At 44.3% G+C, this 26,647-nt stretch overlaps 1 protein-coding gene across 8 annotated transcripts in view; it reads right to left on the bottom strand.

Annotated features, from left to right (window-relative positions):
- Positions 1-26,647, bottom strand: part of ERC1 (ELKS/RAB6-interacting/CAST family member 1) — a 507,898-nt gene that overhangs the window by 459,677 nt on the left and 21,574 nt on the right. For 6 of the 8 annotated variants that reach the window (XM_075941054.1, XM_075941075.1, XM_075941087.1 and 3 more), the window contains exon 2: positions 10,372-11,202. In XM_075941054.1, the coding sequence (XP_075797169.1) occupies positions 10,372-11,040 (669 nt within the window). In that variant the 5' untranslated portion in view covers positions 11,041-11,202. Of the gene's footprint in view, positions 1-10,371; positions 11,203-26,248; positions 26,333-26,406; positions 26,638-26,647 lie in introns of those variants that run through there. The other 2 variants (XM_075941060.1, XM_075941069.1) reach the window with 2 other exon arrangements.

Genomic DNA, 26,647 nt, shown 5'->3' with positions numbered 1-26,647 from the left:
ATCTTCCAGAGAGATCTTGAGGAAAGTTTCCAGAAGGTACTTGTTAATCTACTGCCACAGATTCCATGGCAGTGGAGTTTTGTTCCTTCCCCCATTGTTGGACACTGTCCCAAGCCATTCTGAAATCACTTGTGCAGGGACAAAAGTGGCACACAGGTGAGCTGCATATAAAGCAGGGTGAAAGACACAAGCATGTGTTAGCTGTTTCCTGGTTTATCTGCTAGAATGATCCCTGCCTGGGGAAAAGTTAGGGATAATTTTAGAAGGAGTTTCCTGCAAAGCTGCACAGCAAGCCCTACAAACACATATTTTTTTGGCCCATATGCACAATCCCACCTCACCACCCACAACATTCATGCTTTAGATACGTGCAGATGTGTGCCTGGCAAAGATCAGTGACAGTATGCTGCAAAAGGTGCTTATTTATAAAATGTTTTAATGCTATGCTGGAATTTAACAATCCTTCTATGCATTGTCTGTCTGTGCCTCAGCAAATCTGTCCCTGTGGTACACAGCTGAGCAGATAAGAAAAGTAATGGAAAAAATAAACAGAGATGCTCAAGTCTTTAATAATGCTGCAGAGTGAGCAGATCTGCAGCACATGCACAATTCTGTGTCAAGCAACACCACCTTCCCCATGTCCACACATTCCTTCCCACTCTCTAGACTCCTCAGTTTCCTCTTCACTCCACCCCCTCTCACAATTTCAGCAATGATAGCTGGACTTATACACAGTTGTGAGCTATTGCCCATTCTGAGCTTTTTCTTTACCAGCAAATGTGTGTTTTGGTGAAAGTCACTGTGCTTTCTCTTAGTGATAGAAATGTAGCCGTGTTAGTCTGGGGTAGCTGAAGCAAAATGCAGAACAACGTAGCACTTTAAAGACTAACAAGATGGTTTATTAGATGATGAGCTTTTGTGGGCCAGACCCACTTCCTCAGATCAAATAGTGGAAGAAAATAGTCACAACCATATATACCAAAGTGATTTGTCCTTTTCATATTTGTTCATTTTTTTAATTGTATCCTTTGGTATATATGGTTGTGACTACTTTCTTCCACTATTTGATCTGAGGAAGTGGGTCTGGCCCACGAAAGCTCATCATCTAATAAACCATCTTGTTAGTCTTTAAAGTGCTACATTGTCCTGCATTTTGCTTCTGCTTTCTCTTAATCAGTAATGGCAAAGGCAAAGTTTTAGAACAGTAAATAGTTTTTATTTTGTGTTCCACAAATTCACAGAGCAAGCACTTCACTCTTTTTAATCATTTTCTTATATGGATATGTGGTCCCAAAAATTTACATGGGAAGCAACACCAAAACAGTCAAATTGTCAAAGTGCTTCCAATAAATTAACAGATTTAATCTGGCAAATCAACTCTCAAAAATATTTCCTACTGCAAACCATGGAAAATTCCCCCTTATAGCAATGAATTCAAATTCTCAGCTGTTCACGTTTATATCTATACTGGATGATCCATTTATATGTCGTATCTGCCACATCTATTCACCTCATTCCTCAAAAGAAAGGAAATGTTTAAGAATGCACAGAAATTTTAGTTACTGTTTCCAGATGCAAATACCGACACACCAAGCTGATTCACAATGAATACGCATATTTCGGGATGCAGGATCCCTTTGCCATTTCTGACGTGTCAACGTTGGTCTTCATTTTCTCCCTCAGCAATCAAAGTGCTTTGCAACAGGAAACTTTGCCAAGACCAGGAAAAATTCTTTGACATATGGCTGATGGTTTTCTTGCTTATTTATAAAAACCCCAGACATGCTGACAATTGTTACTAGAACAAGTGTGCTATCCATGGAAAAAACAATATTCCTAAACCTCTGCGTTACGGTCTGTTTCTGCTATCCATGCTCAAAACCATACAGGAAGGATCCCTCTCCCCCCACCAAAACAAAGAAAGTCTGATTGTGTGTCCTTCCAGATTGAGAGACTAGAGAATATACAATTGTACTAGGGATGTTAAATTTAGATTAATTAACTAATCAAATAGTGATGGGATTTCCATTTACTATTCAATTAGTCAATAAGGGTGCTTGCAACTTTGAACTGTAGCAAAAGCCCTGAGGGCACTCTTGCTACAGTTCAAAAGTGGAAAACCTGCAGAGAGTGTGGGGCCAGTAGGGAACTGGCTCTGCACTCCCTGCGGTGCCTGAGCCTTTGAAATGTACAAGAGCCCCATTGGGATTCATATATTTCAAAAGCAGAATCGCAGCAGAAGTGGCACAAGCAGAGAGTGAAGCAGTCTTCACTCACGCCCTTTCCCGCTATGCCTCTACCTCCCCATCCCCCATGGAAACGGTGCTGGGGGGGAACTAGCTCACCTCAGCACCAGGTCCTGCTTCCCCCCTTGCTGCCTCTCTCTGATGGCAAACCCCTCAAAGTGCCATTATTACTCAGTACAATAGCATATGGCATCCCAGCTAGATGGGAAGGCTACTCACCTTGTACAGTAACTGAGACTCTTCAAGATAATTGTCCTTGTAGGTGCTCCAGGTTAGGTGTTTGAGTGCCACTATACGTCTAGTTGGAGAATTAAGATAGTGGTGCCCTGGGTAGGCAGTGCATATGGGGCAGCCAGGACGCACCACCTGGAGCAGCTACTCTGCATGCACAGTCAATGAAGCCTTCAGTTCCTTCTCTGCCCAAAATGACATGTTCCAAAGCAGAGGGAAGGAAAGGTGTATGTTGAAGCATCCACAGGGACAACCATCTCTAAGAACCTCAGTTACTGCACAAGGTAAGTAACCTTCCCTTCTTTGAGGAGCATCCCTGTGGGTGCTCCACCTTAGATGTTGCCCTTTTCTGAACTTTTTCCAATACCAAGGTATCTTTCTGAGATGAGGCGTCCACCTCTGCATACAATATTCAAGATGTGAGCATCTTGGATCTGTCCTATGCATTGATAAAATGTGTTTAATTTATCTGGGAAATAATGCAAAGGGGAACAAATTAAACACATTTTATCAATGCGTAGGACAGATCCAAGCTGCACAGATCACAGAAAAATCCCTTGTCCATAGCCTAAACAAAGAAATCTGTTTAATGACAAGAAATCCTATTAAACTAACTATCTTCCTTATAATGGGTGAAATGACCAATTCAATAAAGCTATATAGAGTATAATGAATGCAGAGTTTAATTAGGGCATACTGCTAGCTGACTATAATCTATTAATTAGCATTCCCAGTTCCTACATCTCATTGCATGTTTCACTTTGCTTTTAAATTGCACCCTTCCTTTTTTGGACCAAAGTTATACAATCCCAGCATTGTGATAATAATTACAGTGGGTGCCTAGAGAACAGAGTCCTGGCAATATCCTTAAGTGTTTAATTAGTGTGCTGGTAAAAGGAAAGAAGGGAGAAATGACGTGGAAAAACATCAGTGTGCATCTCTACACATGTTTTATAGCATAATAGTCCACTGATTGTTCCATTCCAAAAAAAGCCAACCATAATATGTTGCCTTCATGATTTATGCCTTCATGCCATGAGTGGCAGTTTAGAAACATGAAGACTTGAAATAACTCACTTTACACTGTGCTGACCTAGAAATTGAAAATAATGTATCTTAGACATGTGCCAGTCACTATTTTTGTGGCACTTTCCCCTATACCCACCTTCCAAAGGTTTGCATAAAGAAGTGAATTTGCCAGTTTACCTTCATGGCTCTAATAACATCTGAAGTACAGCAAATGTTGTCTTAAAAATATGTGAGATGGATGAAGATTCAATAAGGAAATACCCTGATAACTGTGCAAAATCAAACCAGATTGGGGGTAAACTCTGGGACTGCATACAGGATTGATTTGCCATGTAAAAACTTTTTTTTTTCTTAAAAAGGAGGACAGATGGTTCCCCAACTCAACTAGCAAAAGTAATAGCTAGAAAGTATAAAGGAAAACGATCTAAAGGAAAGGAGGTTATTGCTGAAAAGCAGGAACAAAAATATCAAAATTGAGGTTTCAAGGAGACAGCTTTCATCTTGCTGATCTAAGTTTAGATGACAAGATACTCTCTAATTAGAAGAATTCAATGTAAGAGCTTACTCTAAAGTTCTCAAATGTAATAATCCGTTGTGATAATTAGACCTACAAATTTACACTACTTGTAAGCTGAACAGTAAAAAACAAGTGAAGTGTACAACCTATAACAAAAGCAATGATAGGAAAAATTGCAAAAGGGAGATAGGAAGACTGAATTAAGACAAACAGATATAATTCCATGACTGTATTAAGATCATGCCTCGCAACAAGAAAAATGCCAAACTGAAAACCAAACAACAAAAATTAGATATGTTGGAAATTAGGATTAATTGCTGGACAAAACCGGGACCAGATGGCATTCACCCAAGAGTTCTGAAAGAACTCAAATGTGAAATTGCAGAACTATTAACTATGGATTATAACCGATCCTTTAAATCAGCTTCTGTACCCAATGACTGGAAGATAGCTAATGTATCGTCAATATTTAAAAAGGGCTCTAGAGGTGATCCCGGCATTTGCAGACGGGTAAGTCTAACATCAGTACCGGGCAAATTAGTCAAAACAATAGTAAAGAATAAAACTGTCGGACACATAGAAGAACATAATTGGTTGAGAAAAAGTCAACATGGTTTCCGTAAAGGGAAAATTATGTCTTACTAATCTATTATAGTTCTTTGAAGAGGTCAAACACGTGGACATGGGGGATCCAGTAGATATAGCATACTTAGATTTCCAGAAAGCCTTTGACAAAGTCCCTCACCAAAGGCTCTTACGTAAATTAAATTGTCATGGAATAAGAGGGAAGATCCTTTCATGGACTGAGAACTGGTTAAAAGACAAGAAACAAAGGATAGGAATAAATGGTACATTTTCAGAATGGAGTGGGGTAACTAGTGGTGTCCCCCAAGGGTCAGTCCTAGGACCAATTCTATTCAACTTATTCATAAATGTTCTGGAGAAAGGGGTAAACAGTGAGGTGGCAAAGTTTGCAGATGATACTAAGCTGCTCAAGGTAGTTAAGACCAAAGCAGACTGAAGAACTTGAAAAAGATCTCACCAAACTAAGTGATTGGGCAACAAAATGGCAAATGAAATTTAATGTGGATAAATGTAAAGTAATGCACATTGGAAAAAATAACCCCAAGTATACTGTGGCGGGGTGGCTCTCGTCGCCACGTCGCCCTTTTGGTCACTGCCCTCCGGCAGTGACAACCATAGCCTTTAAGCTGTCCCCTTCCGGGGGATAGTTCGTTGTAGGCCGGCAGGCCTTTAGGAGGCGGGTCCTCCGCCCTGGTACAATGGATGGATAGTCCGTCCTATGGCTCCACCGTGCCTTACAGTAGTCCGAGTCCTGGCCCTTTAAAGGTCCAATCCGGATCGTGGCCGGGTGCAAAAACCCTCATACGGACGCCCAGGCCCTCGAGCCGGGCAGGGCAGCAACTGGCGGCCAGGCCCCAGCGCAAGGCAGGCCCCAAACAAACCCACAGGTCTGTAGGAGCTCCTAGTTCACGAGCGGGGCAGGCAGTGCAGCTGCAGCAGTGGCAAGGGGGTAGGAGACTGCCACCCGGTTAGTGGGTGGCAGGGGGCGCAGGCCCACCCACTCCACTGCGCCCCGGCCCAGGGGCCCTGGATGCAGCCGTACAGCTGCTACGGGCTCAGCAGGGGCTCCAGCCCGCAACTTGCTGGCCTAGGGCTGTTCTCAGCCCATACTACCCCCTGGGCCGCTTCTTGTCTCCTCCTTCCCCCTTCCCCAGTACCGATAGTCCCAGTGGCCTGTCGGGGAGTTGAAGCCCGCGTCGTCTCCGCAGGGGCCGGCGGTCCAATCCAGGGGTCAAGAGGTCGGGGCTCTGTAGTGTCCCGCGGGGGTTGTCCGGTCCGGCGTTCCCGTACCCACCGGGGGTCCAGCTGGTCCAGCGGCTCGGTCCCGTCCTCTGGGTCCGCGAGTGGTTCAGCTGGCGGGCCAGACCAGGCCCTAGTAGCCCGGGCAGGGAAGCCCTGGCCGGCCTCTGGGAAGGTGGCTGAGGGCGGCCTAGCCCGGGTCTTAGCCTCCCCAGGCAGGAGCTCCAGCCGGGCCTCCGGCTCCTTCGGAGGCTGGGCTCTGACTGAGCTCCCAGGCAGCCTTCTTATAGTCCTAGTCCCGCCCCTTGACTTCCGGTCAGGTGAGGGGGCGGGGCTAGGCCGGGCCCAAAATGGCCGCCCGAGGGGTTCCTCCCCCTCCGGCTCAGTGGGTGGCCATTCCACCCCACTACACTACATATAATATTATGGGGGCTAATTTAGCTACAAGTAATCAGGAAAGACATCTTGGAGTTCTCGTGGATAGTTCTCTGAAGATGTCCACGCAGTGTGCAGCGGCACTCTAAAAAGCAAACAGGATGTTAGGAATCATTAAAAAAAGGGATAGAGAATAAGACGGAGAATATCTAATTGCCCTTATATAAATCCATGGTACGCCCACATCTTGAATACTGCGTACAGATGTGGTGGTCTCATCTCAAAAAAGATATACTGACATTAGAAAAAGGTTCAGAGAAGGGCAACTAAAATGATTAGGGGTTTGGAATGGGTTCCATATGAGGAGAGATTAAAGGGACTGGGACTTTTCAGCTTGGAAAAGAGGAGACTAAGGGGGGATATGATAGAGGTATATAAAATCATGAGTGGTGTGGAGAAAGCGAATAAGGGAAAGCTATTTACTTGTTCCCATAATATAAGAACTAGGGGCTACCAAATGAAACTAAGGAGAAGCAGGTTTAAAACAAATAAAAGGAAGTTCTTCTTCACACAGCGCATAGTCAACTCCTTGCCTGTGGAACTCCTTGCCTGAGGAGGTTGTGAAGGCTAGGACTATCACAGGGTTTAAAAGAGAACTAGATAAATTCATGGAGGTTAAGTCCATTAATGGCTATTAGCCAGGATGGGTAAGGAATGGTGTCCCTAGCCTCTGTTTGTCAGAGGGTGGAGATGGATGGCAGGAGAGAGATCACTCGATAATTACCTGTTCAATTCACTCCTTCTGGGACACCTGGTATTGGCCACTGTTGGCAGACAGGGTGCTGGGCTGGATGGACCTTTGGTCTGATCAAGTACGGCCATTCTTATGTTCCTATGTCCTACAACGAGGGGACTGCTTTTGGTCTTCTTAAAAGGAGACTATAGGAGAAAAACTGGCTACTGAACTGACTTTCACTTTCATGGCTACCACCTCCACCCTGTCCTGGGACACCAGAACACCATCTTCGGATGTTTCTGCACCAGAGCAGGCCAGAGAAAGGAAACCAAATGAGATTATCGCTTTCGCAAGCTCCAGCTGAATCACAAACACCATCTGGCCAGTGTTCCCTCTAATTTTCTGTGTCCACTCTCTAAAGAAATATTAATTGTGCACAAACAAAACAGGAAATGATTGTCTAGGAAGGAGTATTGCAGAAAGGGATCTGGGGATCATAGTAGATCATAGCTGAACATAAGTCAAAAGTAAAACACTATGGAAAAACAGGCAAATATTCTGAGATGTATTAGTAAGAATGTAATAAGATAGACATGAGAAGTAATTCTTCTGCTCTACGCCATGCTGATTAGGCCTCTAATGGAGTACTGCATCCAGTTCTGGCTGCAACATTTCAAGAAAGATGTAGACAAATTGGAGAAAGTCCAGAGAAGAGCATCAACAATGATTAAAGGTCTAGAAAACATGACCTATGATGGGAGTTAAAAAATATTTTTGTTCAGTCTGGAAAGGAAAAGTCTAAGAAGGGACCATGGTAATGGTTTTCAAGTACATAAAAGGTTGTTACAAGGAGGAGGGAGAAAAGTGTTTTTTCTTAACCTCTAAGGGTAGTACAAGAAGCAATGGGCTTAAACAACATCAAAGAAAGTTTAGATTGAACATTAGAAAAGACTTCCTGTTAGGGTGGCTAAGCACTGTAATAAATCATGTAAGGAGGTTGTGGAATCGCCATCATTGCAAATTTTTAAAAGCAGGTTAGACAAACACCTGTCTAGATGGTCTAGATCAGGGCTACTCAATATGCGGCCCATTTGTTTACGACCCGTGGTGCAGTTTGGATTTACATGGGGTGGGGCTCAATACATGCTCCGTGGGTGGGAGCCAAAACAAAAAATATTCAATATAATGGTCTTCTGTTGATATGCATTTTAGTAGTTCAATTCCTGGGCTGTCATTGCTCATTAAAAGTGCTGTCATATGGGTGAAAATCAGGTAAATACTGCATTGTATTAATTTCAGCAGAACTGACTTAAATGGGACCTACGGGTTGCATAGTCTTGCCTTAATCTTTGTATTCATGCCCATCAGTATGAAAGAAGCTATTTGCACATATATATGCAACCACACTTAGGTTGCGGCCCTCAGCATGTTCTATGAGTAACACTGTGGCCCCGGGGCTTGCAAAGTTGAGTAGCCCTGGTCTAAATAATACTTAGTTCTGCCATGAATGCAGAATCCTGGATTAGATGACTTCTCAAGGTCCCTTCCAATCCTATGATTCTAATACCCGCATGTGCAAATATTTGACCTTTATTAATGCCAGAAAAAAATATATGCATTCCTATAATTCTCTACCACTGATTCACTCTATAGCTGGACAAGTCATTATAAATGAGTACAACTGCAGCACAGAGAGTTTAAGGTGCAGACCAGCCTACAAATCAGATGTTAACACTTGTTAAACAGCTGCAGCCCAAACAGTTTCATTTAGCATGACCACACTAACAAAAAAAAAAAATCTACGTCATAAAAGATTGATTGCAGAAGGAATCAAATAGGCACAAACCCTCTGAAAGAAGCCAGCTTAAAAGCAGAGAAGTGAGTTTTAACCTATGTAGGTAAATGGCATAGCTAATCTTGTCAGGAACTCGAGTCTAGATTACACTACAAGTTGTACTCCATTGTGGACAACAGATGCATCTAAACCAGGGCTGAATGGGATGTAACAGTAAGCGTAGCCAAGGACAAGAACAGTTCAGAGCTATTTCAGAAATCCCTAAACCTGAAATTTTTAACCAGTTTCTAAAATGATATCAAATAGCCTTTTGCCTTGACTTCATTTAGACCAGGACTGGGTGAAATACAGCCTGGGGGGGCTGGATCCGGTTCACCAAGCCACCGAATCTGGCCCGCGGACCATCCTGCCAAGACCCTCAGGACACAGCTGCTTCAGTTTAAAGCACAATCTGTGTGGCGCTCTGTTCTGCAGGGAGGGGACTGAGAAATGGGGATGGGAGCAGCAAAAGCCTTCCCCCCCCCCCCCCCCCCGGAGCAGAGAGCTACGCGGAAGGAGATCCTGCAGTTTTAAGTGATCTGGGACTGCAGCAGGCAGGAAGCCCAGCCTGCTTTGGGGTGCTGCAAGGCTGCCGGCCAGGAGACACTTAGGTAAGCACCTCCCAGCCAGAACCTGCCTCTGGCACCCCATCTCCTCCCACACCCCAACTCCCTTCCGCAGGTCACCATCCAAACCCTCTGCCCCAGATCACAACTCCCTCCCTGTACCCCTTCCTACACCCCTCCTACAGGCCAGAATCCTCTCCTGCTCCCAAACACCCTCTCAGACCCTGCACCACATTCCCTTGCCCCAGGTTATCACCCAGACCCTCTGCAGTCTGCACTCCCTCTTCCCTTTCTCACAGACTTTGCACCTCCTCCTAGAACCCCTCCCCCAGGCCAGAATCTTCTGCATCCATATTCCCTCCCTGACCCTAAACCTCTTACCCAGGTCACAACCCCCTCCTTCACGCAAACTCATCTTCAGACCTCACACCATCTCCTGCACCCCAGTACCTTACCCTGAGTGCCCTTCTGCACCCAATCTCCTCCACAGAAAAGTTCAGCCCTTGACCACTTTCCAAAATATGGGAGTGTCCCCCCCCCACCAAAAATTATTGCCCATCAGTGTCTTAGACAATGTTCAGTAGCAGTTCAACAGTACCCACTATCTACAACGGATACATTTTTAATACTTAAAATGCTGCAAATATGACAGCAACAAGCACAATAGAAATATCAATGAAGATCAATTGGAAATAACCTGACATTTAAAGGGAACTAACTTAATTGGTTAATATTAGTCCACACCCAAATCCTACAATTAAATATAAGAGCATATGCTTGCTCAGAGGGCTTGGAATTCTGGTTGAATCACTTTTGTTCAGTAAGTGGCATTATGGTTTAAAAATCCACTTTATTTTTCCAATTTTATTACTTTGGGAAACCCTGCAACCCATTCCAAATAACCTAGTAGTGTAATCCAGTGAAAAAATCCACACATTAAATAGAAACAACCCACTGATTCAGTCCTATTCTCTCCCACCCAAACACTTCAACAATGACCATGCATAACTTACCTGGTTTTCTTCCTGCACAACTCTATATTGCTCCTTCCAAATGGTGATTTTGGAAGCTTCATCTTTTCTTAAGGCTCTCTCCTTCTTTAGCTCAGGACTCCAGAAGGTCTTGATACTGTTCATGGAGGAGCTCAGCTTGCTTTCTTTCACCTCCACATCTTTGCGCAACAGATCATTTTCTCGTAGCACCTCTTTGAGCTGTGTCTGTAGATCCATTATAGTGTTATCCCTAGCCTGGCGCAGTGAGTGAGGCACGGTGGATGCCATGCTCACTGGAGGGAGGTGGTGGTCTCCAAATGCAATAGTGTCACTGGCAACCCCACTACTGGCAATATTGGGGCTGCTACCCATAGCAGTCATCCTGACTCCATAAGGCAGTCGCCCCCCAGATCGGCCAAGAGTCATGGTACTTTTAGGGGTGTCGGCACCCACGTTCTCATGGTCACTTAGATACATAGGGCCAGACGTGGCATAGGCAGCATTTAAGGATTGAATATTTTCCATGGAAAGCGTTTTCCCACTCCCACCACCAGCATTGTTTCCAGAGCTCCCACCTGTGCTGTTGGTTCGACGATGACCCAAACGCGGTGATCTTGGCAACCTTGGTGAACGCCCAGGACTCTGGTTGCTTGGTTCAACCTTACCAACTGACCGAGCACTTCCATACATGACTGAACTGGTGGTGTAACGTTACTATACAGATTTCAAGCACGAATGAGATAGAGATGCTGTGAGGTTTTTCTGTGGTTGCAAGTCAGTTTAAGGCCAATCACAAACCAGAATAGATCCAGTTGTCCATTTCAAAAGTCACAATGGTGTTTGAGATCATATCTGTATCAATTAAAAAAAAAACACACATTCAATACCTAATGTCTCAAAAACAAAACCACATCTATTTTGCCCCATTCAACTGGAAAGTATCCCCTATCAGTTACTTCCCAATTTTTCTAAATACTTTCAACTACATGCAGTTGCCAAAAATGTAATTTTTTAAAACCTCAAGAAATCAAACTTAAAGCAAGTTTTACAATTATAATTTCTTTACTCTGTTGTAATTATAAAATAACAAAACCCAATAGAAGCCTCCATAATTTTTCAAGTAATTTTTTTTGGCACGGCCATGGTCTAACCTCCAAAAGAACAAGTTAATTTGTTCCCCCTTTCTGGCACATAGCTTCTATCAGATAACTCAGTTTCATAAATGAACTTGAACCCACTCAACAAATAAGAATCTTTCCCAGGCAAGTGCCTTGGCTTCGGCAGCTTGAGATTGTATTTAAAAATAAATACTCTAGACCCCATGGCTTATAAAAATGATCCTCCAAATATGAATCCAGTGTAAGCTAATGTAGCGCTGTTTTTCTAAATTCACTTGCAGCCAGTTCCAGGGCCTCAGTCATTCCTTGGTGAGTCTGATCAGTCTTCACTGCTGCCATTCAGAACTCTGTGGTCAGCAGTGTCACTGACAAGTGTGAAGTCATTGTTACTGCCAGTCAAGCTCTAAGCAGCAATAAGTTCTAGTGCCTGGATCATTATGCTGTGAGGACTCCCTTCACAAACAAGGAGGCATGATCTCCTTTTATCACCCTTGAGAAACTCAGAAGAAGGAGAGAAAGAGCCAATTGCAGAGGTGGACAATAATTTTTGAAGGGGGGGGTCACTTCACAAACTTCCAAAGTGATCACAGGCCACCCTGGAAGGGGCAGGACCTTAGGCAGAAGGGGACTTCATGTGCTCCCCCGCACGTAGACCTTGATTGGACGGGAGGGGGAGGGGGAAGGGAGGTTTAGCAGAAAAAGAAATAACAGAAAGCATAAGATAGTGAATCGTATTTTTAAAATTGGAAGTACACACAATATACTCTGTTTTTAGACACTACAATAGCACAAGAAATTTTTACTTTGTCTTAGGGACTGGATAAAGTTTTTCAAGACCTGTTCACAAACTGCTGCTACCAAAACTGTGAACAGGCGTGGAAGTATTTGTTCGCTTAAGTTCTTTCTTGAAGAACTGATCATAATGTATCTAAACATTTGGCTGATGCACTTAACATTGTTAAAGCTTACTTTAAAAGTTTAGGTACAGAATATAAGTGAACTCGGTTTATAACACAACTAGAAAATTTACCTGGTGCCGCTCAGGCCCTTAACTCAGATACATTTTGTTTTTCTTCATTTAAAACATTGTTCTGGGATGAGGCAGGGGATGAGAGGGGTCAGCATGAAGGCTGCCCTAGGGAGAGAGGACAACCCCAGCTGCCTATCACTGTAGCAGCCTGGGACTAAGTGAGAAGCACTTGTCCATGGTCAGTGCAGCAGCAGTGGGCACAGCCAAAGGAGTGCATGTCACCTGGCTGGGAGACAGACACACTCTCTGAAATATATAGTAGATAGCTCCCCTTTTCTCCACCCCGCTCTCTGTTGGCCCAGTGGAGTTATAGCTGCCCTGGTCCCTATCTCTGGCCTTGGGATCTTAAATTTCAATTAATCAGCTAATCGAGTAGTCGATGGAATTTTCATTGACTACTGAGACCCTGCCATGTTATCATGGCCAGCTGGTTACATAGCCTTTGGACAATTCAGTGGTTGGATAGACCAAGTCACAGCCAATGTAGAGTACTCCTCAGAACATACATATGTGCTTCCTGTCCATTCATCTACTGCAGGTCCCCAATATGTAACACACACCAGAAAGGCAAAGGATAACAGAGACTGTGGACACCCAGAAATAGCTGGCCATGTCATTTGGTAACATTCACCTTTAATTGTTTTAATATTGATTTTGGTTACTGGGTTATATATTTAAACCCCAATTTAAACCCCTTAAATTCAGAAGGGCAGTGTCCATACAGTAATTAGGATTGTCAATAATTAGTCCTCATGTGATTAAATCAAATTTCATCATGATTAAAAAAATTAACTGTGCTTAATCACAGTTTTAATTGCACCGTTAAACAACAGAACACATTTTCAAATATGATTTCAATTAGAACACAGAATACAACATGACAGTACTCATTTTATTATTTTAATACAAATATTTCCACTATAAAAGGATAGCATTTTTCAATTCACCTACAAATAGTGTGGTATACTCTCTTTATTGTGAAAGTGCAGTTTACAAATGTAAAGGGCTTTGTTTGGGGTTTTTTGTTTGTTTGTTTGTATCAGAGACAGTAGCATGGGGCAGCAGGCAGTTCCCCAGGAGCCAGTGCACGTGCGGAGCTGGCTTTTAAGCCAGCTCCTACCTTCCTCACCAGGAGTGGGATCCTGCATGTAACTAAACATAAACTGATAAACCCAGGTTTACTGTTTGATTATACTTTCACATCCCTGTAAAGAACCCCACCTCACTGGTCCCACATAACTCAGAGCTCCAGGGCTCCCCTGGCACTCCAGCCACACAGGTGGGAGGAAACAGTGGACTGAGGCCCAGGACTTCGCACTTCAACAGGGTGACCTGTAGCTCGCACTCCAGCCCCACAAGGGAACACTGAGGCTTGGAAACTGGCCATGGGGCTGAAGAATAAGCACCAGCTTGCCCCACTGCAGTGGGAAGCCCCAATCCTTACCACAGGCTGGATCAAAGCAAGCTGAAGGCCAAATCCAGCCTGTGGGCTGTAGGTTTAGAACCTACAGCTCCACTCAGTCCTATTTCTTGCTAAGCTAACTGTTAAGAGAAACAAGTTTATTTACATTTCTGAGAGATAATACTGCCCATTTCTTATTTACAAGTAGAGATTTAAAGCGTTAACCAGCAGCCCAACTGGGCCCACCACAGGGAGGAGGGAGGGCGGGCAGACGGCAGATAACCAGTTAAATGTAACATTTAACCAGTTCATTTTTTCAACAGGATTTTATATCCATAGTTACAATGTCACCTCAAAGCAAGGTATTTACATACCATATATGCTAAACATTAATATGCCTCTGTGTTTTGCCATTTTTCAGAGGACATACTTCCATGCTGACACTCATTAAAAAAAGTTAGTTAAATTTGTCCATGAACTCCCTAGAGGAGTACTGAGTATCACCTGCTCTGTTTTATCCACATTTTGACATGTATTTCACATTATAGCAGTCTCAAATGTGAACTAGAATATGTTGTTCCTTTTAAGAACACTCACTGCAGATTTGACAAAACGCAAAGGTACTAATATGAGATTTCCTAAGATAGCTATAGCACTTAAATCAAGATTTCAGAATTTCAATTGTCTGCCAAAATCTGAGAGGGAGGAGGTATACAGCATGCTTTCAAAAGTCTTAAAAGAGCAATATTATGAGGAAACTACAAAACCCAAGCCACCAAAAAAACACAACTTTCTAACAGTGGCCTCTGACTCACATAATGAAAATGAACATGCACCAGTCTGCCCTGCTCTGGATCATTATTAAGCAGAACTCATTCTTGCTTTCAGGATGGGATGCATGTCACCTGGAATGGTGCTTGCAGTATGAATGAGCATCCTTTAGGCAATCCTGTAAACAAGAAGCAGCTTTATTGCCTGAAAATGTAAACTTGTTAGTTTAAGCGACAGGCTGAACAAGAAGACAGACTGAGTGGCTTGTAGGTTCTAATACATGGTTATCGTTTTGAATATAGGGATTTTTCATAATTCTACATTTGAAAGTTCAAATTTAACAATACAAAGTATTACAGTACTTATATTAGGTGAACTGAAAAATACTATTTTTGTTTTTTGTACAGTGCAAATATTGCTAATCTACTATATATCTAAGAGAATTTGTGCATCTGTCTGTATGTCCATCTATCCATACGTCTGTTTACAAACTCCTCCTCAAAGGTAAGAACTAGGACCACCAAATTTGATATACAGCTTACTCTTACCATAAATTAAAGCAAGGTAAGGGTTTGGTTGTGCCAGGACAATCGGATGTGAGTGGAATGCGATTGTTTCTCATCAAATAGAAAGGAAGAGGTGACATAGCAGGGACAGTTATACCCCAGAATGACCACCGGGGGCAGTGTTCCAGCGCCAGGGAGCAGAAGGCATGCAGACCCCGTGCCAGCCCTGGGGAGCAGCCAGCAGGCTCTGTAGCCCCTGGAAGCAGCAAGCCCCAGGGAATAGCTAGCAGCCACCTCCACCTCCTCACCTGAGCCCACCACACACACATCTCCCAACCTCCTACACTCCACCCTCTGCTTCCAGCACCCTACAGTCTGCCCTGAACCCCCTCCTTTTGCTCTGACTTCTGCACCCCAACTCCTTACCAAGCCCCTCTTAACCCCCCAACTAGGGATATTAAATTGCAAGTAATGGGTTAAATCAAATAATCAATAAGGGGGGATACTGCAGAGCCACAGCAAGGTTAGCTACCAACACGGGAGCTAACTCCGCTGCAACTCTGACTTTGGAATGTATTAAGAGCTGCCAAAGCTCTCAAATTTAAAAACAGAAGTACAGCATCTGGGACTAGGTGCAAGCTGGGAATCAGCTGATTCCCAGCTCGCACTGGTCCCCTACTACACCTTGCCTCTTTTGCCCCCGAGACCATGCTGGAAGGTACCGGCCTTTAAGCCAAGTCCCCCCAGCACCAGCTTCTGATCCTCCCCCTCCCCCACTACCTCACTGTGATAGAGGTGGAGGCGGAGGAAGCGACTAGTTGAGTCATTACTCGACCACTCAATAAATATGCGCTTATCGGGTAGTCAGCTGGTCTACTAGTCGCTTACATCCCTACCCCCAAACTTGACTCCTGAACTAGGGATGTTAAACATCAGTTAATTGAATAGTTGAGTAACCTCATGAATTCTTATCAGTTACTTGACTATTCTATAGTTTCCAGGGGCACGGTTGGCAACCAGCGTGCTATGGCCCCACTTCCAAGGAGTCCCCCGCCATAGCGTGGGGTGCCAGACAGGAGCTGATCTGCGAGGTGAGCCAGTTTAAAAACCAGATGCCCTGTTGCCCCGTACTGCTGCCTCTAATACAGGGGCAGCAGCATGGGGTAGCAGTAGCTCCTGTCGGGCAGTGGGGGTGGGGAGGGGGGGTCTGAGCTCCCAGATCTGGTGCAAGTCAGAATTGAGCTGGGCTGCCTGACCGCCCAGCTCATAACATACTTTAAATGCAGAGCCACAGTAGGGGTAGGTCCCAGACCCGTCACAAGCCAGGACTGAGCCAGGGTGCTAGCCAGGCTGCTAAAAAATGTACTGTGGAAGTCAGGGAAAACGCGTGTAGTCTATAGCATTAATTTAAGTTTCTGCTTATCAGTTAATTGACTACACTATTACATCCCTATCCTGCACCCCCCACACCTCCAGCAGCCTGCGCTGAGCCCCTCACATCCCCAAACCCTTACCCTGACTCCTTTACCCCCCATGCTCCCAGCCCTCTGCCCTGAAGGACCCAAGCAACATCAGGTAAGTCTTCTCTAGGTTGCACCTCCAAAACTGGAATTCTCTATTCTGGCAACATGGTCCAGAATAGAGTCCAGCAAGACCACGGATGTTCCTGGATCAGAGAACCCCAGTAGCCTAGTGGCAGGAGGGCTATCCGGAAGGGCCAAGCTGAAGCAGCAGGACAGTTTAGGGGCTGGTGGTAGCTTCCAGCAGCCCACAGGACTTTCAACAGCCCCTGACAGGCTATGGCACTGGTACTGGGTCGGGGCAATCCCAGCAGCTCAGGATCAGGCTGGCAACAGCCTGTGGCAGCTCGGGCTGGGGTAGGAGCCCTGAATAGCCTGTGGAAGTGGGGCCAGAGCCCACTGGCTGCTGCGCAGCTAGGACCAGAGCCCAAGCCCTCAACGGCCCAACCAGAGCCAAAGCCACTGCCCGGCAGCACGAGGCTAGACAGTGTAACAGCCCACGGCAGTGTGGGCTGCTGGAGCACACCAGGCAGTCCAGCCAGGGTAACAGCAACAAGGCCATCAACCCAGCAGGCAGCCAGGTAGGCGCTGGAGGTAGTCCCCTCACGTCCCACCCTTCCCTATTCAGAGCTGGCAGCTGGGGGCTCGGACAGGGAACCTTCTCTAGTCTGGCAAATTCCCTCGTTCAGGACCAGTCAGGTCCCGAGGGTGCTGGATAAGAGATGTCCAACCTGAAGTAAAACAATTAAGTGAGCATACTACACTTTGTATTCTGTGTTTTAACTAAAAATCAATATATTTGAAAATATAAAAAACAGCTAATGTATTTAAATAAATGGCATTCTATTAGCAGCACAATTAATCACAATTTTTTAATCACTAGACAACCTTAACAGGAATTTAATGTGGTTTAACAGATCAACTTTAAATTCACACCTGTAGTTCATTTGGATTCTGTTTCCCCAACCCCTCTGTAGACAAGTCCCTAAACCTAAATAAAAGGGACCAAAGTTGTATTGTCCTGTGAATTTCAGTTTATCAAATATGTACCATGTCTCTAAGATATAAAATACACAGGAAAAACCATAGCAATATTGATGCAGTATGCAACTGGGAAAAAAGAGCTAACACTTCTGAGCAATAAACTTGAGCTAGTCTTTCTTAAAAAGCTTTTAGTGTGCTGATTGTAACTCAATAATTCCAGAAGGCACGCTTAACACAGATACAAGAAACTGCCACCTCTTTGCTTTAGCCAGCATCTTGTCAAACTATTAATAGCTTCTTTAGAAAATGAAAATGACTGACCTGTCCCTGACAGAAAAGTAACTTCCCAAGTGACAGAAGGTATCTGATGTCACACAAGCTGCTGTACCATAATGATGTGATAATCTACCATTCAGATTTATATTTGCACACCTTCCAAATTATGTGAAAATGAGGTGGTGAGAGTTAATTCAGCTCTCAAACAATACTGTGCAGTGTTTCCCGATTGGTGCTCTGCAGAACCCCAGCGTTTCACTAAAACGCAGCACTCCCCCGTCCCCTTTTAAAAGCTAGAGTCTATTTTGCGTTTTTTTTTTGTTTTGTTTTTTTTGCTTGACAACTTTTACCCTGGGCAACCCCCTAGGGGTTCCTTGAAATCCCTTTAAGCTAAAAGGGTTCTGTGGCCAAATAAAATTTGGAAACACTGGCTTAGTGAGTAGAGAAATCCCCCTTTACCACGTATGGGAATTTAATTACCTGAGCTACAGAAAGCAATATCATCTTAATTTAGAACTGGGTACCTGGTGTAACTACAGTCATAAGAAAGATTCTCAAAGTGGGCCTGGAAACTGGAATTTAAAACAGAGGTGGTGGGGGATGTGGGAAAAGTGTCATGAAAAGGAAAGGATTTTCCAAACAAGCATGTAAAAAACAGAGTTCCATTCAAGTGAAAACTTACAGACATTTTATGGACAGCAACATTCTCTACAATACATAGAGACTCAGGGTACGTCTAGACTACATGCCTCTGGCGACAGAGGCATGTAGATTAGGCTACCCAACAGAGTAAAATGAAGCGGCGATTTAAATAATCGCCGCTTCATTTAAATTTACACGGCTGCCGCGTTGAGCCGACAAACAGCTGATCAGCTGTTTGTCAGCTCAGCGCGATAGTCTGGACGCTCCCCTGCCGACATCAAAGGGAGTTGTCGACAACCCAGGTATGCCTCATGCTTGTTCGGAAAATCCTTTCCTTTTCATGACATTTTTCCCACATCCCCCACCACCTCTGTTTTAAATTTTACTCTGTCGGGTAGCCTAATCTACATGCCTCTGTCGCCAGAGGCATGTAGTCTAGACGTACCCTAAGTGTCATAGGGAAAAAAAAACTTCACAATGTACAGATGGTCTAACCAAAGTTAATAGGATACTAATGAAGTGCTATTATGTTGTATGCCGCACCCAAGCATAGAATCAATAACAACAGTCTTTTTTCTGTATTCTAGAATTTGTGTTTAATTCACTTGAGAATGGAAGAAGGATTACAGTGGGCTGTGCCCACGAAAGCTCATGATACCATCTACATGTTTTGTTAGTCTTTAACGTGCTACTAGACTTTTTTTTTGTGTGAATAATAAATTTGGGAACGGGATAAAAAGGGAATTTGTTTTGAGAAATGTTACCAAATCAACTTGTGCTGAAAATCCTATATAAGCAAGGGGTTTTGTCAGTGGAATTTGTACTTATTTAACACATTCAAAACAAATACTACTTATATGTGGCTCTGCCAACAGGAAAGACTTAAAGGCACAGAGAAGAAAAATACACAAAAATAACTATCAACCATATAAGATTGATCCATATTTATCAGACATTAAATGCTTTAGAGCACCGATTCCTACATCTTTTTGTTTTTATTTGACTGAATATTTTTTTCCTTTTTTAAAAATTCACCCAGCAAAAAAAGATTGAGAAGGGTGTTTAACTTGTGACTGTATTTCTTTCATTTCTCAGAGAAACCTCTCAAGAAAGTCTCTCAATAATAACAAAGATAGCTTCCCCAATTATCACCTCTAATATCATTAGCTCACAGACATTTACCTTCCCCCCGCCCTCCATCGCCGTTCTGTTCTGAAATTTGATCTGTCCTTTTCATATGTGTTCATTTTTTTTTAATTGTATCCTTTGGTATATATGGTTGTGACAATTTTCTTCCACTATTTGATCTGAGGAAGTGGGTCTGGCCCATGAAAGCTCATCACCTAATAAACCATCTTGTTAGTCTTTAAAGTGCTACATAGTCCTGTTTTTTGTTTCTCTCAATAATGGTTAGACTTTTAGAGGATCTTTGGGTGATCCTCATGGACTGTAAAATTGCTTTATTAACACGAAGGTACAACAAATTCTGACCCTGTCTGAGGAAGAGCACAACTACATACCACTTATTATAGAAGTGTTTTTGTTTTGTAACCCTAATGACAGTCACCCTCGGCAGTCTCCCATTTTTGATAGATTAATTAAAAATAAAATGTACTTGTTTCTCACACACACGAACAACTGGAGTATATAATAATCTGATTGCTCTCTTCACTTTTTGGATACAGTTCTGCTTTCCATTTCACGGTTTATCACCTGTCTTTGTTAACAGATAGCAGAAAGAAAGCAGCTACACTTTGCAGCGGTAAGCTCTCTCAAACTAGTTAATGTATCCATGATTAATTGTATGAAGAAAATAAAAGAGTGCCTACAGTCTTCATTTATCAGCACAGTGGAAAGCATAGCTTAAAGACAGCAACTAGAAGAAAATGGCACTGTTGTAAAATCAGAATATACTCTCACCACATACAAACTTCTAGATATGCAAATCAGAGCCATGTTTTCCTCAAAATTAAGTTCAAGTACGTACCCTTGCATACACATTCTCAATCATGAAATCTATTAAATTAATACAATCTGGTATAATTGGAAACAACCTGGGACATATCGTTTTCACTTTATTAACAGAAACCTTTAATGGACATCATTCTTTAGATCATTTATCATTCATAAATGTTATATCATTAAATACACTAGAGAAATAAAAGCTACACTCTCCTCTTAGAGTTTTAGGGTTTCTTACTTTTTAGTTTAAATCTTCTCCAGTCCAAAAAACCTTCACCCCATAATAAAACAAGTCTCACTATACTGCTATTTTTACACACAGCTAGATCTCTCTTTGTAATTGGAGCTTGGACCACACTGTTCTTCCACCTTATTTAATGGAAAAGATTTTATAGATATATGTCCCATAAATAGAGCAAGTTTCCCTCCTTGTGTAAGCTCAATTGTTAAAATACATTAACATAAGGATAATTAAAACAAGGGGACTGAATACCGCTGGTCCTACCCGGCTGAAACTGTTGTGTCCTCAGTATCCTTTCCAGGCTTATACAGAAGCAATAGTTTGATGATTTTACTACTGTTGTCTTATTCTCAATTATTAACTAATTGTTTTTCAAATTGGAGTTGTCACCCAAATTCTCCTTCCAGATGCATCCCTCTTATTAATCACTAGATAACAATCAAATTGTTGTGGCTGGAGAACTCAAGCTCTGAACCACACACTTAGCACCAACCAACATCCAGTACCGGAAAACCTCGCCATAGATCAGTGGTTCTTAACCTGCGGTGCACCCACCCGCTGGGGGTGCGAGACATTCCAGATTTTTATGATATATCTTAGGTTTAAAAAACTGACCTACTTCAACTATTTTTAATAAGGGGTGTGAGAACATATTTTGAGAACCAAAGGGGTGCAGGCTGCAGTAAGGTTATGAACCACTGCCATAGATGGATGCATTCCTGGTGATGAACTTTGCAAATACTGGGAACCATGGCTACCTGTGGGGAGCTCACCACAGTTCCAGGCATCCACAGAGAACAGGAATGAAAACCAAATGGTATATTAACTTTGATTAAAATAATTCTCTCACTTCTAATCACCAAAATGTACTGGGAAGCTTCAGAACAGAATTTTATCAGGACCACTGTTAGAAGTTTGCAGCAACATGTTCTTCATTCTCATAGCTCACACAGAGTAACAAAAATATTTCCTCAGCAACTATGATGCAGTTGCATGCTCTCTCTCTGAGTGGAAACAGATGGCTCCCTGTAAGCACAGGCTCCCACCTGCCCTCCTTGCAGTGCTGCACAGGGTGGCAGGTGGAAGCCAGTAGGCGTGGGATGTCGGCTTTTGAGCTGGTTCCCCGCACGTACCAGCTCCCGCAGAGACACCTCCGTATCCATGCGCTACTGCCTCTCATGCAAAGAGGTGGCTCCGCACATAAATGTGTAACCACTGAAAATTTCAGCAGTTACATGTTTACCAAAATAAACACATTTTAATATGCCTACTTCCAGGTAACATAACTAGGTAAGTGCGCTGGAGAGCCTTTCTCCAGCGCACTTACCAAGGGTTAGACTCACAGAGTGATTCCCTTCATGTGTGGGAAAGTACAGGATGCGATGCATCACTGGACATCATAAGTGGAGAAGAGAGGATTTGATTTACTGGTTACAGTGGTAGGAAAAAGGAAGCCCATTCACACAGGTAGATAATCCAATACTGGGCAATGTTCCCTCTAATCTTTTCCATCCACTTGTCTTAGAATATGTCTGCATTGCATTCCTCCTTCGAGAGAGGAATGCAAATACAGACAAATGAAATTGCCAATGAAGCACGGATTTGAATTTCCCGTGCTCCATTTGCATAATTGCTGCTGGCCGCTTTTTCGAAATATCTTATTTTGAGATAAAAAACGCTGTTTAGACGCATTTCAAGAAATAACCCTTAAATCTATAAGGAGTAAAGGTTATTTCAAAAGACGGGTTTTTTCTCAAAATAACCACATCTAAACAGCATTTTTTCTCTCAAAATAGGATATTTAGAAAAAGCTGCCAGCCGCGATTATGCAAATGAAGCGTGGGAAATTCAAATCCGTGCTTCATTTGCCATTTCTTTTGTCTGTATTTGCATTCCTCTCTCGAACGAGGAATGCAATGTAGACATACCCTTAGGGAATACATTTTTATCTGTGCACCGAGGCATGTACGAATGTGTACCACTAATAGAAACAAAAACCTAACTGCAGGTGCTCTGCTAATCAACTGGGCAGCTTTTAAATGTTTCTGGAGCGGTTGCACAGCTTACAGGGAGAGCTCATATTGGGTTACTTACAGAAGTAGTCTCCAACCTTTTTATGCCCAAGATCACTCTTTGAATTTAAGAGCAACCCTGCCTGCTCCATCTCCCCTCAACCCTATCCTTCCATGCTCTCTCCAGCTCCCCTTTCTCCTTCACTTTCACTGAACTTGAGCAGGAGGTTGAAGGGGAAGAAGGGATGTGGTGTGCTGGCTCTGACAGCAGGCTCAGGCTTGGGGCTTGGAGTGCAGGAGGAAGTATGGGGGGCTGGCTCTGAGAGGGAGTCTAGGGCTGTGACTAGGGATGCAGGAGGGGGTATGACAGGTATGGGCAATATTTGGTGTGGGGGGCACTTCACAAATTTCCTAAGTGGCCACAGGCCATCCCGGAAGAGGTGGGACCATGGGCAGAAAGATCAGGTTGGTTTGGCTAGATCTACCTTCTGCAAAACCATGCTGCATTTCATTCCAATTACGTTTACCTCTATGTCCTTAACAACTTTCCCTTTCAAAATGTGTTCCAAGATAGTCGTATCCAAACTTCTGAGGGCAATGCATCCCCCAATCCCAGTCTGTGGCCCCAGCCCCTTCCCCTTCTCTAGAGCCAGGGCTGGGAGTGGGGACATAGCTCAGCTGGGAAGGAGGGGAAGGCTGGAGCTGCAGCTTGGGATGGTGCTGGGACTTGCAGTGGGGCAGGAGCAGAGTCAGTGGCAAGGCTGTGACAGGGAACAGCAGTAGGGGCCAGCTCCACTCCTGGCCTACCTCCACCCCCAGCCTTGTCCCCAGACAAGGAACAGAACCATGACCTGAAGCTCAATTTGGGGGTGGGACCAGAGCAGAGCAGGAGGCGGTGAGAGGCCAGGTAGCATGCCATCCCTATCTCCCTTTGAGGGTTGGCGTGACCCCGCCATATCACCACCAAACATTCCTCTGCACCGCAGTGTAGGGCCCTTTTAAGACCTTGAATATAACTGAGATCAAACTAAAGAGCCTGTAGTTTCCCAGATCAATTTTTATTTTACGCCCTCTTAAAAATAGGTACCATATTTGCAACTTCATTACAGGGAGATGACTGAGAAACCCAGGAAGCTGAGTAGCAAATACTGCTGCCTCCACTACTCCAGATCCTGCATGGAGCATATCAAAAATAACTTTTGAAGAGATGTTTTTCCCTAGGGCTGCTCCAGTCTGAGGTGGGAAGCAGATACACAACTGCAACTGGCCTAGAGCATGTCGAGGCGGAGGGTAAGGGGCCAGGACCGACTTGGGGCTGCAGCCAGCCCTCCAGACGAGAGGGAAGGAGTGACAGAGCATTTTAGGGCTCCATCCATTGGGAAAGAGAAGGGAGCAGAAGGAGTGGAGTTCGGACTTGCTTCCCCAAAGGGGGCTCCATGATTAAGATTTACAAGTTAGTAGCCATGTGGACACCAACCATGTTTTTAACCAGTTATGCCACTACCCAATCATTGGTGAAGTAAGAGCCTAATAAAAGTTTACAGCATGACCAGAGACACAGCTACTACTTATCTGCGTAAAAACGTAAAGCATTCTGTAACAGCAGTTCTCCAACATAAACAGGGCCTGTTAGGGTGCATCTAGACAGCTCCCTTTTGCTGGAATAAGCTATGCAATTTGTAGTACACAAATTGCATAACTTATTCCGAGTGTAAATTGAAAGAACTTATTTTGAAATTTGGTGCTGTCTACACAGCGCCAAATTTCAAAATGGCGTACTATTCTGACAAATCCCTTAACTCTCATGGAGCAAGGGTTACAGGGACACCAGAATAGCGCACCCACTACTTCAGGAAATAGCAGGCGCTTTTAAAGACGTGGCAATGCTATTTCGAGATACTTCTGGTATCCAGAAAGAGCAATGCAGTCTAGTTGCACCCTCAGTAACATATATATTTGACTTGGTTACAGCTAAACTTGTTTCAATAAACTTTGGTCAGCCAACATACAAAAGATCCAATCATATTAAGTGGCATTCAAGAACCATGCTCTCTCTCATATCCTTGGGCAGTGCTGTCACTAAAGGTGTACTGTTTCACACAGCTCCACAATTACAAATAATCCCAGATTAGCCAAAAGTGGCTGTGTTTAGTGCAAGTTATATTTATAATGACCACTATTATATTGCTAGCCATATTAGTATAATTAACTTGGTTATTAAAGACTCCAAAAAGTAACTAGCACCATCTCATCTAACCCTACCCAGAAATAAACTGAATGACAAATTGATAATACCATTATGGGGAGTCAGCTTCAAAGAATGAATTTGACAGCATATTTCTACACTTATGACTCAACCACAAATATCAAAGGGAAGGTTTGCAAAATAATCTAGGACCAAATATGACATTTTACAACACTGATAATTCTGCTTATTTTACCATCCTCCTTATTTTGTTTCCCTACTGCTTTGTCTTTGGTGACTCCTTCTGTTCTCTTTCTCTATCTCTGCACAAGCTACCTTAAAGCCACTCCCAAATTTCGCCTAAAACCTTCAAGCTTTACTCCTACACCATTCCCCACTGCCTATAATTAAATGATCCATGATACAATTAGCTGATGGCATGTACTGTTTTATAATTGGCCTTTAGATTAAATACCATAGTTAGAGTGATATGGAGAACAGGAAAATTCACTTTTCCCACAGCTATTGTTTCAGGATGTCTGAGGATTCTAGGAACAAGCTCACTTTTCATTTGGGAGGTTAATTTAGAACCACCACAAATTAAAAACTCAATTTAGTAATAAACCTTTAGATTCAGCATGGTTTGGATAAAATACCTAAGGCAAAGGGGTATCTGACATCCATACCATAGATAACATGATTGCCCCATTTGAGAATAAAGGTGTTTTTTTTTTACATTAGACATTACATGCAGTTAATAACAGCCAATATTGAGGTTGGTGAGGAGACGAGGACACAGAGAAGAGCTACTTGGTTGGACACAAAAATACGACTCAATATATTTTTATTACATCCACAAGCCCTGAGCAATGTCACCAGAGGAGACACAGACCCCCTTGTGTCTGTGTGTCGGGAGAAAACAGGCACGTTGCCACGATGGGATCCCCGGCTTTTCCTTTCCTCGGGCTGTCCCGCAGGGGGCGGGGGCTATGTGAGGACAGAAGGAAGCACCCCGGCCAGACACGGTGCGGACAGGAGATGCGGGGCGCCGGCACAGCTGCCCCAGGCCCCGCGCCTCCCCCAGCATCAGAGAGGAGACTGGGCCAAGCAGAGACCGCTCCCTCCCAGCCACCTCCGCCCCCGCCCCGAGCGCCCCTGCTCTCCCAGCCTGCAGCCAAGCCACCCACCCGCGGAGTAGGGGGTGGGGGGAGAAAGGGAGGGGTCGCGGCGGGTTCCGGGCGAGACCCACCTGAGCTGGCGACGGCGGCGGATCCCTCAGTACCAGGCCGCCCCCCGGCTCCAGCCGCGCAGCCCGGCCGCATCCTGCCCCCCTCAGCCGCAGCCAGCGGCCCCCGGCCCCGCCCAGGCTCCCCCCACCCCCTCGGGTCTTGGGGCCCCGTCTCTCACCTGCCGCCCGCCCGGTGGCTCCGGCTGCTGCCTGTCAACGACGGGGAGGGGAGCGAGGGGGGGGGCAGCACCAGGCAGGCTCGACTCCTCCCCACCCGCTTCTCCCTCACGCTCGGCTCGCTCCCGCGCCCCCAGCTCCAGCCGCTACGAAGTCCCGCCTCCGGCGCGAGCCCAGCAAGCCCCGCCTGCCCCGCCCCCTACGCTGCGCGCCGCAGCAAAGCTCCGCCCCCCGCGCGGGCCT

Source organism: Pelodiscus sinensis, chromosome 1, assembly GCF_049634645.1.
Source record: "Pelodiscus sinensis isolate JC-2024 chromosome 1, ASM4963464v1, whole genome shotgun sequence".
NCBI classification, from domain to species: domain Eukaryota; kingdom Metazoa; phylum Chordata; order Testudines; family Trionychidae; genus Pelodiscus; species Pelodiscus sinensis.
This window is presented reverse-complemented; position numbering and strand designations above follow the sequence as displayed.